General features: G+C 42.3%; 1 protein-coding gene across 3 annotated transcripts in view; it reads left to right on the forward strand.

Moving 5' to 3' along the window:
• The window catches only part of LOC122542519 (neogenin-like), a 211,329-nt gene that overhangs the window by 194,778 nt on the left and 3,325 nt on the right, over window positions 1-13,226 (forward strand). For all 3 annotated transcript variants that reach the window (XM_043680345.1, XM_043680346.1, XM_043680347.1), the window contains 6 exons: window positions 1,794-1,871; window positions 2,577-2,724; window positions 3,966-4,201; window positions 9,931-10,023; window positions 11,482-11,631; window positions 12,861-13,118. In XM_043680345.1, the coding sequence (XP_043536280.1) occupies window positions 1,794-1,871; window positions 2,577-2,724; window positions 3,966-4,201; window positions 9,931-10,023; window positions 11,482-11,631; window positions 12,861-13,118 (963 nt within the window). The remainder of the gene's footprint in view (window positions 1-1,793; window positions 1,872-2,576; window positions 2,725-3,965; window positions 4,202-9,930; window positions 10,024-11,481; window positions 11,632-12,860; window positions 13,119-13,226) is intronic.

Below are 13,226 nucleotides of genomic sequence, written 5' to 3' on the forward strand. Positions count from 1 at the left end.
AAATCATCTCTGCATTCTCTCCAGATCAATTATGCCCTTCCTATAATGTGGTGACCATCACTGTCCCCATCATTCGAACTGTGGCCTCACCAGTGTCTTATAATGTCAACATTATATCCCTACTTGTGGCTCCAATTTGACAGATTACTCTGTTTTCCAAGGACTTTTACTATTTTGACCAGTCTGCCATGTGGGACCTTGTCAAATGCATTCGTAAAATTCTTGTAAAATGCTGGACGTTATTCACTGTTTTACCTTCATCAATCCTCCTTTTCACTTCCTCAAACAATTCAATCAACCTTGTAAGGTATGAGCTTCCCATAACAAAGCCATGCTCACTATCCTGACTATTCCATTGTCGCCTGTCCTTTGTTACCCTTGAAGTGAGGCTTGCTATACCTGTGAGAGGGATGTTAAGAGTCAGCCATCTTGTTGTGGGTCTGGAGTCACATGCAATTTAGACTGGGTAAGGAAGTAGAATTCCATCCCTAAAGGAGGTGAATTTAAATTAGTGAACGATCATGCTGGCATTGTCAGCATTTTACTGAGATTCGCTTCATTTTCCAAATTCAAAATTAGTTGAAAACTGCTGTGTTGGAATTTGACCCATGTCTATTACCATCACTCTTCTTGTAACACCCAACCCTTCCTCCAAAAACAGTATACAACAATTCATTGATTTGGAAATGTTCCCAAGTCTCTTGGGGTGAAAAGGTGCTTTATAGAATTGAATAGTTTATTCTTGTGTGTGCTTTTACAGAAAAAATATAGTAAAACATTGTATAAGTCACCTTACCTCGGCAAATCCCTGTGGTCCATGAATCCCAGAACCTAGTACACAGCTCCCAACCCCAGCTTGGAGTGTCAGTGCTGAGGGAGCGCCGCACTGTCGGAGGGTCAGTGCTGAGGGAGCGCCGCACTGTCGGAGGGTCAGTGCTGAGGGAGGGCCGCACTGTTGGAAATGCTGTGTTTTAGATGGGATGCTAAAACAAGTGTGCTTCTCAGAAGGATATCCTGAACAATATTTATCCAATTAATGTGGCCATTATCTTATTGTGAGACTTGAAATACCTAATTGATCACAATCCTTCCCTGTAATTCTGAGATGGGATGATGAGATTTGACACAGCTTTAAATTACTCAGTCTAATCAAACTGAAAACAATGACTCTCACAACAAAATGCAGCATGTATTGCTCAGACCCCTATTGTCACGACGATTCTTTTAGAGATGCTTATTGGCTGGCTAAAGCAAATGTTCTGGTTGGTTGTGCTGACGGCCATTTTACCAAGCAGTAACCAGGAAAATATCCATGCAGAAAAGTCAAAAATCATTCTCGCTAACTGCTTTCCATCTTATCAGTGGCCCAATTAAATGATCCAACCGGTAATGGAGTTTGTTTCTCCATTGACCAATGAAAAATACAATTGGTCATTTCTGGATTCTCAAAAAACCACACACATGACCTGTTTAATTCTTGTTTCCTCCTGACAAGTCACTGTATAATGAACAGAAATGTCTGTGTTAATAAACTACTTTAACAATGCACCAGACAGCAGCCAATGATTAATAAGAAATAGTATAATGTCTTGTTCATCAAAGGGTTAAGGTGCACTTTCCATTTCAGCATTTTCACTGTGTTCTTCTTGCTGAAAGTGTTGCCATTGTTCCTCACACTGTGCCTTCCCTGTGTGTTTGTCGGGGTCAGTGGTAGTTGGTGTACAGTCTCAATGTTGGCTTTCTTGAACGGATTGTTTGAATCAACTGGATTAATAACTCTTGTGTCTCCACAGCACTTGGATCATCTGGAAAATTTGGGAAAATCCCTCCAATGATGGACTCTGGTTCGGATACAAGACACTCCATCAGTGGTAATTACTTCGTGTTTCTATTTCTTTCACTGTGTTATTAAGAAACGTTCAGAAGTAGCATAAATATCAAATGGAACTACCTCCCCTGACTCCTCCCTTTACCAACATGATCCCATGGCCTCCCCCTCTACCTACGTGACCCTGTGAACCCTCTTTCTACCCTGACGACCCCCAGGTGAGCCCTCCGTAACCGACATTACTAATACGACTAAACCTCACACCCTAATACCACAATCCCCAGTGACCTCATACCCCATGTCTTCCAGTGACCTCTCGCCTACCCACATGATTCCCAGTGACCCATCCTGCAATCTCCATGACTCCTTGTGAGTCCTCCCCTATTCACATGACCTGGTAACCCTTCTTGTCTCCTTGACACGTGCACACACCCAGTCTTCTCTCACGTGGGTTTAGTAGCCAGGTAGAAATGAGCCCCTCGATGTATGTTCCACAGAAAACAACATTCTTGCTCTATTCTTGGGTTTGGGGATAAGTGATCAAGATCCTGACCAGAAACAATTTCTGTCTGTGCATCCATCATCTCTGGGTATCAAGTCTTGCTGGGACTGACAGCCTTGATTTTGGGGCCCAGGGAGTGACCCTGACATTGAATCCCTTGGTTTATTTGGGTCCTGACCCTACTCCCATCAACTTATGTCATTTTATTGACTGTTTGGAGAACTGGATTTGGTGATTTGTCCACAGGTCACAACAGTCCCCATGGCAGCCCTACCTCGAGCCTGGATAGCAACATGATGCTGATTATCATCATCTCGGCAGGAGTCTTCACAATTATCATTGTGGTCATCATTGCATTGATCTGCACTCGAAGGACTAACTACCAGCAGAAAAAGTGAGAATTTATTTGATAGACTGAATGTTATGGTTTGGACAGTGAATGTTCCACTCTATAATTAGATTCACATCAAAGCCAAATCGAGCTTTACCTACATTTGTCTTGATCCAGTATTCAACAGACATGTGACAACACAAAACTGTCCTTATTTTGGCATTGACAGTAAGCTCACCAAAGCAAGAGAACAATTGCAACGTCATAGTGGAAAAGTAAATGGTTCTTTTTTGAATTGAAGCAATGTTATTGGACTGTGTACAGTGAGCTTTACTATGTATCTAATACTGTTGTACCTATCCTGGTTGTGTTTGATGGGGATAGTGGAGAGGAGCTATACTTTCAATTTAAGAGAGTAAAGGCAGTTTTACTCTCCAGTTAAAGAGTAGAGGGAGCTTTACTCTGTATCTTGTGGTAATACTATGGCTTTAAGAGGTGTCTTTTGTCCTTCTTTTTTAATGAAGAAAGCTTGAGAATGGGGTGATGAGCAGTCTGCTTAAGCCAATGAAGTAAACAGCTTGTGGGGCCTTAGGCATTTTTTTTAACCTTGGAAAAATAGAAGCAGCCTGAATGGGTGGAGCAAACTCCCACTGAAGCAGGATTTTTAGTTTTTACTAGCAATTGCTTGAAGCTGGATGTGGAAGCTGTTTTTCCTCTGCTACAGTTAAAAATTAGGTTCTCCTCCTGCTGCTAGAATTGCGTGAGAGACAGTCTATTTTATAAAAAAAGACTTTGCCTTTGCCAACGGTGTGTTCATGGGATGTTACTATATTGGAACAGTTACCATTTAGTAATTAAATAATCTATTATTCTTTTAAGTTTGCCAATACAGTTAAATTATTCTAATTCTTTATTATTTTAACTATAATCTGTGAATACAATGTGTTTTGCTTCAAGCCTGGTAGATTGACCCATTGAATCGCATCTGGAATGCAACGCCTGACACTTGCTTGTAAAATAAGAAAAAAAAATTAGGATCTAGGATACTACTACTTATATTTTATGGGGATTTGGTCTGGTCCATAATAATATACCACTGTACTGTCCCTGTCCTTGAAGTGTTTGATTGGACAATGTGGAAGGAGCTTTACTGTGTATTTAATGTTGCCACTTTGTGCTTCTCTGGAGAGAATATCCCTTTACTTTAGACATACAATAACAATATTAAAGGAAATTAAATGTGCAAAATCTTCAACTTCCTCCCCCTTCTCAAGGCCTGTCCCATTTGGTATTTCTCCATGTAGGAAGCGTGCAGCCTGTAAATCCGCTAATGGGTCTCACAAATACAAAGGGAATTCAAAGGATGTGAAACCCCCAGATCTCTGGATTCACCATGAACGCCTGGAGCTGAAACCGATTGACAAGTCTCCAGATCCCAATCCAGTTATGACTGATACTCCCATTCCCCGTAATTCCCAGGACATTACTCCAGTGGAGAACGCCATGGACAAAGACCATCAACGTAGGAATTCCTACCTGGGTGAGTGAATTCCAGATGAATTAAGGAGAAGCAGTTGACTGCTGTGAGGCTTTAGAACCTGGCTCCTAGGGGATTGCATATGTCAGTGTCAACATCCCATTCTGTCTGATGGAAATGAGCTCAATAATTCAAAACATGTAATACTATCCACATTCAGTGATTTTGTACAAATAAACAAAAAGAGAAAGTAAAAGGTGAACACATGCTCACTGTGCGACATATAAGATGTATTATTGCTCCCTCCTCAGCTAACAATGGTGATCATCAGTGGGCAATGTTGCAGGATGAACCAGAAAATTACTTCCCAATCCCTCATGTAGTTAAACCCCATGAAAATAAGAGCAGGAAATGGTAAAAATTTTCCAAGTCCTCCCCCTTAACCATCTTCAGCTGCTTCATCCATGGCCTTCTTCCATCATAAGTTGATTGAACAATGGTCAGCACCATTCACAACTCCTCAGCTACTGAAGTAGTCCATGTTCAAATGGAATAAGACCTGGACAATATCCAGATTTGGGCTGACAAGTGACAAGTAATATTCACACCACACAAATGCAAAGCAAAGACCATCCACCCACTGCCCCTTGACATTCAATGGTGGTACCATCAGTGAATCCCCCACTATCAACATCCTGGGGATATCATTGACCAGAAAGTAACTGGACTAGTCATTATCTACTATGTCTACAAGAGCAGCTCAGACAGTAGGAATACCGCAGTGATTAACTCACTTCCTGACTCCAAATCCTGCCTATCATATATAGTAACAAGTCAGGAGTATGATGGAATACTCCCATCTTCGTAGATGAGGGCAGCTCCAACAACGCTCAAGAAACTTGACAACATCCAGGTCAAAACAGTCCACTTTATTTGGTACACTGCAGTAACTCACTGTTTAGTAAGACTGTTTAGTATCTTCCAAACCATAACTGCTGCCAATGCAAAGGGCAGCACTATCTGCAATTTTCTCATTAAGTCACAGACCATCCTTCAGTGTCACTATATCAAGAACCTGGAACTGACAGCAGGGAGACAAGTGCGAGGCTTGAAGGAGATACAGTAATCAGAAATAGTAAACTGAAGAGATAGGAGAAAGTGAGGACTGCAGATGCTGGAGATCAGAGCTGAAAGTGTGTTGCTGGAAAAGCGCAGCAGGTCAGGCAGCATCCAAGGAGCAGGAGAATCAACGTTTCGGGCATGAGCCCTTCTTCAGGAATGAGGAAAGTGTGCCAAGCAGGCTAAGATAAAAGGTAGGGAGGAAGGACTTGGGGGAGCCACAGCAACATCTCCTTCCTCAGCACCTGCCTACGGAACTGACGGACCCCGCACGGACACCGGACTCCTCATTTCCCCTCCCCCACCTTGTCTCAGTCCCAACCGTCGAACTCAGCACCGCCTTACTAACTTGCAATCTTCTTCCTGACCTCTCCACCCCCACACCCACTCCGGCCTATCACCCTCACCTTAACCTCCTTCCACCTATCGCAGTTCCAACCCCCCTCCCCCAAGTCCCTCCTCCCTACCTTTTATCTTAGCCTGCTTGGCACACTTTCCTCATTCCTGAAGAAGGGCTCATGCCCGAAACGTCAATTCTCTTGCTCCTTGGATGCTGCCTGACCTGCTGCGCTTTTCCAGCAACACCTTTTCAACTGAAGAGACGGGTCAGGCTGGAATATGACAGGGAGCAAGGAATACCTGTTGGATTAAACTGCATTTATTTCAATGCAAGAGAGCTGACGGGTAAGGCCAGTGAACTCAGGGCGTGGTTAGGTACGTGGGACTGTATATTTATAGCCATTACACAAACCTGTCTAAGGGAGAGACAGGATGGCAGAATTGTGTACCAGGGTACAGGTGCTTTAGGCCGGTTAGAGGTGTGGAAGCAGGGTAGGGGGAGTTCTATTTTTGATTAAGATGAGTATCACAGCAGTAATCAGAGATGAAATAACTGAAGGATCATCCAGTGAGGCTTTGTGGGTGGAGCTAAGAAATAAGGGGATGGCGACTTTATTGGGATTGTACTATAGGCCCCCAAATAGTCAACGGGAATTAGAGGAATAATATGCAGGGAGACTGAGGAGACCTGCAGGAGCAATAGAGTTGTCATAGTAGGAGATTTTAATTTTCCTAACATAGGCTGGGACTGCCAGAGCATTAAGGGCTTAGATGTGGTGGACTTTGCTAAATGTGTCCAGGGAAGTTTCCTCAAGCAGAGGGGAAGGGGCAAAACTCAACCTATTCTTGGCAAATAGGGCAGGACAGGTGATGGAGGTGACAGTGAGGGAGCACTTTGGGACCAGTGACCATAGTTCTACTAATTTTTAAATTGTTATGGAGAGTGACAAAACTGGTTCACAGGCTCAAGTTCTAAATTGGGACAAGGTGAATTTTGATGGAATTGGACAGGAGCTTACAGGGGTTGATTGGATCAGTTTTTTTGCAGGCAAAGGGACCTCTGGCAACTGGGAGGCCTTTAAAAGTGAGATAGCTGGAGTTCAAGCTCTGTACATTCCTGTGAGGGTGAAGGGAAAGATAGGCAGAAGCAGGGAACCCTGGATGACAAGAGATCTTGAGGCTTTGACCAAAAAAAAGGAGACATAGCTCAGGTACAGGCAGCTGGGATCAAGAGAATCCTTGGAGGCACGTAAGGAATACAGGAGTTTACTGAAGAAGGAAATCATGACGGCAAAAAGTGGGCATGAGATAGCCTTGGAAAATTAGGGTGAATCCAAAAGGTTCTTTAAATATATTAAAGGAAAAAGAATAACTAGAGAGAGAATAGGGTCCCTGAAGGTTCAATGTATGTGTAGAACCGCAAGAAACGAGGGAGGCCCTCAATGAATTATTTCTCTTCTGTGTTTACCGTGGAGATAGATATGAAGACTTGAGAACTTGGGGAATTAGTAGTGACATCTTGGGGGACAGTCTGTGTCACAGTAGATGAGGTGTTGGATGTATTAGAATATATGAAGGTGGATAAATCTCCTGGTCCTGATCAGATATATCCAAGAACACTACAAGGGACAAGAGAAGAAATTGTGGGAATCTGGCTATTTTTGCATCATTGATAGCCATGGGTGAGGTCCCAGAAGACTGGACGGTAGCAAATGTTGTGTCCTTATTCAGGAAGAGCTGCAAAGAAAAGCCTGGGAATTATATACCAGTAAGCCGAACATCTGTGGTAACTAAATTATTTGAGAAGTTTCTGTGGGTTAAAATATGCATGCATTTCGAAAGACAGGAGTAGTCAGCATGGTTTTGTGAGTGGGAAATCGTGCCTCACAAATTTAAGAGTTCTTTGATGAAGTGACCAGGGCGGTAGATATAATCTGTATGGATTTCAGTAAGGCCTTTGATAAGGTTCCACATGGTAGGCTGCTCTGGAAGGTTAAGTTGCATGGAATCCAGGTGGAGCTGGCAAATTGGATACACAACTGGCTTGATGGTAGGAAGTAGAGGGTAATAGTGGGAGGATGCTTGTCAGATTGGAAACTTGTGACTAGTGGAATGCCTCAGGGATTGGTGTTGGGCCCATTACTGTTTGTTATCTATATCAATGATTTGGATGAGAATGTACAAGGCATGATTAGTAAGTTTGGGGATGACACTGAAATAGGCGGGATCATGGACAGTGAGGAAGGTTATCAGAGATTGCAGAAGGACCTGGGGAAGTGGGCTGAGAAATGGCAAATGGAGTTTAATATCAATAAGTGTGAGGTCTTACATTTTGGAAAGTTAAATCAAGGTAGGAGTTTCATGGTGAATGGTAGGACCTTAAGGAGTGTAGTGAGGCAGAGGGACCTTGAAGTTCAGGTTCATAGTTCTCTGAAAGTGGAGTCACAAGTAGACAGGGCAGTGAAGAAGGCTTTTGGAACACTGGCCTCCATCAGTCAGGGCACTGAGTTTGGAAGTTGGGGAGTTATGTTACACTTATACAGGACGTTGGTGAGGCCTCATTCGAGTATTGTGTTCACTTTGGTCACCTTGTTATAGCAAGCACGTTATTAAACTGGGAAGAGTGCAGAAGAAATTTACATGGATGTTGCCTGGACTCAATGATCTGAGTTATATAGGGAGAGGTTGGATTTTTTTTTCTTTGGAGCATAGGAAGGTGAGGGGGGTATTTTAGAAGTGTATAAGATCATGAGAGGTATGGATAGGGTGATTACACTCGATCTTTTTCCCAGGATTGGGGAATCGAAGACTAGAGGGCATCAGTTTAAGGTTAAAGGGGAAAGAATAAAAGGGAACTTGAGGGGCAACTTTTATACACAGACGGTGGAATAAGCTGTCAGCTGAAGTAGTTTGAGTGGGTACATTAACGACATTTGTGGCAGCACGGTGGCTCAGTGGATAGCACTGCTGCCTCGCAGCACCAGGGACCCGGGTTCAATTCCAGCCTCGAGCGACTGTCTGTGTGGAGTTTGCACATTCTCCTCGTCTGCGTGGGTTTCCTCCGGGTGCTCTGGTTTCCTCCCACAATCCAAAAGATGTGCAGGTCAGATGAATTGGTCATGCTAAATTGTCCATAGTGATATGTGCATTAGTCAAGGGTAAATATAGGGTAGGGGAATGGGTCTGGCTGGGTTACTCTTCGGAGGGTCAGTGTGGACTTGTTGGGACGAAGGGCCTGTTTCCATACTGTTGGGAATCTAATCTAATCCAGAAAGGCATTTGGACAAATACATGGATAGGAAAGGATTAGAAGGATATCAACCAAATGCAGGGAAATGGGGTTAGCATGGACGGACATTTTGGTCAGTTTGGCCCAAAGAGCCTGTCTCCGTGCTGTAAGACTCTGACTCTGAGTGCACTTATAACTCACAGATTGCAGCAGGTTCCAGAGGCAGCTCACACCACCACCACCTCCAGGGCATTAAGGGATAATCACTAAATCCAGATGACACTAAAATAGGCGGTATCATGGACAGTGAGGAAGGTTCTCAGAAATTGCAGCAAGACCTTGATCAGCTGGGCAAATGGGCTGAGATATGACAAGTAGAGTTTAATATAGATAAGTGTGAGGTCTTGCATTTGGAAAGTCAAATAAAGGTAGGAATTTCATGGTGAATGGTAGGACATTAAGGAGTGTAATGGAGCAGAAGGATCTTGGAGTTCAGGCTCTCAGTTCTCTGAAAGTGGAATCACAGGTAGACAGAACGGTGAAGAAAGCTTTTGCACACTTATTCTGCCATGTTCCCTCATTGAATAGGAAAATAAAGTTCATGTTTTGAGTTGATCCTTTTCATCAGAACAGTTCTGCTATTTTGTTTCAGTTTCCCACATCTCTTTATTTCCTGCAATTTGTAGGTCGCCTGGTATGAATGTACAGGGTGAGCTCTAATAAATGATAGGAGATAGCACTGAGTGGAAGTTAAAAGGTTGGAAATAAATAAGTTGAGAGAAAGAAATTGGAGAATGCTGATTGGCTGAATTTCTTCAGCTGAGTTTGGGGAAAGAGTAGATTGTGGGATTCAGGGATTGTCAGGGCAGGAATAAGAATCTTGACTTGTTTTGATTGTCCAATGTTAGAGAGGAGTTAGGGATATTGTATTGATCTGGGCCATCATTTTATGGCTCCTGTTAAGGGGATGGCATGGTTTTTTGATGTGAGGGAGTGAGTGTGAGACCAGAGTTCTATCATTATTCGTTCAGATTGATGGCTGGTGTGTGGTTGTGAAATGATGCTCCAGCAGCCAGTGATAGTTCTTGGCTGTTTGTGTTTGCAGGCCGTGAACTTGAAGATGGCATGTCTACGTTGAGTGGGCGACGAGGTTTACGACCAAAGATGATGATGCCTTTTGATACTCAGCCTCCTCAGCGTATGTGATAACGTTTCTTACTTCACCTTTCGACAGTCATTTGTATTTTATAAACATGAGCAGATACTAAAAGATGCAACAGTGTCTGAGTTGCTGAGATGTGAATTGTCCTTTCTGAACAGCTCATTGGTGAAAATAGTTTATCACTGATTCTCTCAGACTCTGTCCCTTCTCTGGTGTCCAGGTACATCTTGTGTGTCTGCATATAGAGAATTGCAAGATTGAAAAATCATTATTCAGGCATTTCTGCTGGAAACTTCATTTCATCTGAGAGCAGGCAGGACCAGGGACAATGTTCTTTGAAACTGATTGTTGACGATGCGCTTAGCTGGACATCTTGTGTGATAAATGGACTTATACCAGAAAATTGGACAAATTCTGGAAAGTGCAGAGTTGTGCCCCCACGTTATAGATCAGTGACATCACTGTGTTGTACCTATGAATGATTCAGTGGATCTTTGTGAAATTACATCTCATTTTGCTAGGGACTTAAAATCCTCAAGTAATACTCAACTTTGCAACACTATGCAGATGTAAATAAGTGTTTAACAACATCAGCAAAGCACTTGTAATGTTGTTGGCAACCTAAATCACTGAATTTCCTTTTAAATATTTGACGCATGTTTCCACAGATGATAGAGCTGCCTGTAATGTGTGTGGTACAGGTTTTATTCAATAGCTGTTAGCAACTAATTGCAACCTTCATTTCAGGTGTGTGTGTGTGTCTGCAATTCAAAAAGAGCCAAAAGTAAAGCATTAGAGACCAAAATGAATACCATTAATTTCAGCGAGGAATATGTGTGATCCAACTTTGTAACAACAGTCAGAAGTCCAGTGGTTCCCTTATTCATCAGTGGAGTTTTCAGTCAACCTATAAGATCTCAGACACAATTTGCTCACAGTAAGATTTCATAAACAGCAATGTGATAATGATCACATAATCAGCTTCAGCTACTGGTTGAAGTAGTAGAATTGGCCAAGTCACTGCTGAGAACTCGCTTGCTCTTCCTCAGTAGTGCCACACAACATTCCTTCAAAACAAATTTGTTGACATGCATGACCACTTCTTTCAGTATGTTGTTTTTTAAAAATTATTTCTCAATAATGTACCTTACTATACAAAGGTGACTACACAGTAGCTGCAAACCTGCTGTGTTTGGCCACACAGTCAGCTTAGTATGAGCCTGATACTGAGGTATCCTTTATGCCTATCTGAGAATAGATATGGCCTTGGTTTAATATCTGTCTTGAAAGGTGAGGTGTGAAGCAGAGTATCTAGAGTTCTGTGTTTGTGCAGCTCCTGACAAAAAGTGTAGAGAAGTTCTGAATTGATGATGAGTTTGGGGAAAGAGAGCCCTGAAAGTGATCCATTTGTCTGGGTGCAGGCAGTAACATTTCTCTAGATCAATGTAGTTGGTTCTGTGTGTGAAGTGCTCTCTGTGTTATATTCATTCACAGCTGTGATTAGTGCTCATCCCATCCATTCACTCGACAACCCTCATCATCATCACCTTTGTGACGGACCTTCATCCCCAACTCGCAGCTACCTTCGACATCAGATCAGCAGCCGGCCGCTTGGCCCATCAGTAGACAGGGCCAATTCTACAGGTGAGACCTCAGCCCTGCCGTCTCGGAACCACAAGAGGGGAGGTTTATCTGCTGCCATTAGCTTTATTTCTACTTTATTCTTTCCTCAGGAAGATGGGCAGCAGCATTTTTATCCACCAGCGTCTTCCCCATGAGCTTTTCTTGGCTCATTAATGAAGGGGACTTCTGATTAATATTTCAGCTGTTGGCAAATATTGTGGTTTTGTATTTACCAATCTCTGTACCACTTGGGGCTGTGTTTCTGAGAGATCCAGTAGTTCTATTTGGATGAATGGTAATGTGAAGATTGGAAATAGCACCAAGAGATTTATCTGGGCAGTGAGCTTAAGACCAGAGAGGACAAAAGCATCATTTGTAAACCTCCAGAAATTGGAAACACGAAGATTCTAGGGAAAGCAATTCAGAACCTTAAGAATGATCCATTTGTTTGCAAGAGCTGAACTATCATCAAAGAATGATGATGATTAAGAAACAAATTGCTGAAAAGTTGGGCCTTTTTCTGATTAGTACAACACAATTTAGCTGGCAACACCGTAGTTTTCTCAAGCTATGGAAGCATGGGAGAAGACAGACAGATGCATACTGTTTCATGAAGTTGAGGGATCATGATCAAAGACCCATAAACAAAAAAAAGTCAAAAATTAAAATAGAAGCGCAATGTGAAGTCTGTTCATAGAGAGAATTCTGAAGGTATGAAATTCATTTGCATGAATAATAGAAATGTGGATACTATTTCAGCATAAAAGAATTGATTAGAAAAGTGAGTGAAGGAAAGGGTACAGAACAAAATGTTCATGTGAATATGCAGGGTTACGTTAACTGGTTGGCTGTCTTGTCATGTAATTTATACATATTTCAATGTTCTAATTTTGTGTGTACTGGATTACGCTTTGCTTTTGTTCTCATTTGCTTAGCTGTAATCCCATCCTAAATACTCAAGCCAAATTTAGACCTCTTTGCTTAAACAATTTCCTTCATGCTGCAGGCTGATCTAGGAACATTTTTATCAAAATGTCTTCTGTAAATCTCATCTTTACAAAGAAAATATTTATTGACCATTCAATTTAGAATGAGAATTACTTCTCTACACAGTAATTCTGCGTTAATTTATGAAGGAATTTTGTTTTACAAAGGTTAAGCATATCTATATGAGGTTATGTAGATTTTTTAGCCACAAAGTTTGGTAACACTTGAGTGTTGACTGTTCTTTATGATGATTCTTGTTTCAGAATCTGTACGGAATACACCAAATAGCGACATGTCACCAGCGCCAACTTCCCAGGCTCACCCTGTGGAGAGTATAGAGGCTGATGTTCCTGCAGTTTCATATTTGCCTGGATCTCAGGAGGAGGAGTCCAATCGCAGTGTTCCAACCGCCCATGTGCGTCCATCCCACCCACTGAAAAGTTTTGCTGTGATCACCATCCCTCCTGTCAGTACCAACTATGAAACAGCATCATCGAGTACACCTTTACTGTCTCAGACAGGTGAGTGAGCTGGGACTTACTTACCAAGTGAACAAAGGGGGCAGCTTCCAGTCAGGAAGTAACTTTAAAACTCTTGAGTCTATTTTGCTTTCTGTTGTTGATGTAAAA

The sequence above is a fragment of the Chiloscyllium plagiosum genome, chromosome 40, assembly GCF_004010195.1.
Source record: "Chiloscyllium plagiosum isolate BGI_BamShark_2017 chromosome 40, ASM401019v2, whole genome shotgun sequence".
Lineage (NCBI taxonomy): Eukaryota > Metazoa > Chordata > Chondrichthyes > Orectolobiformes > Hemiscylliidae > Chiloscyllium > Chiloscyllium plagiosum.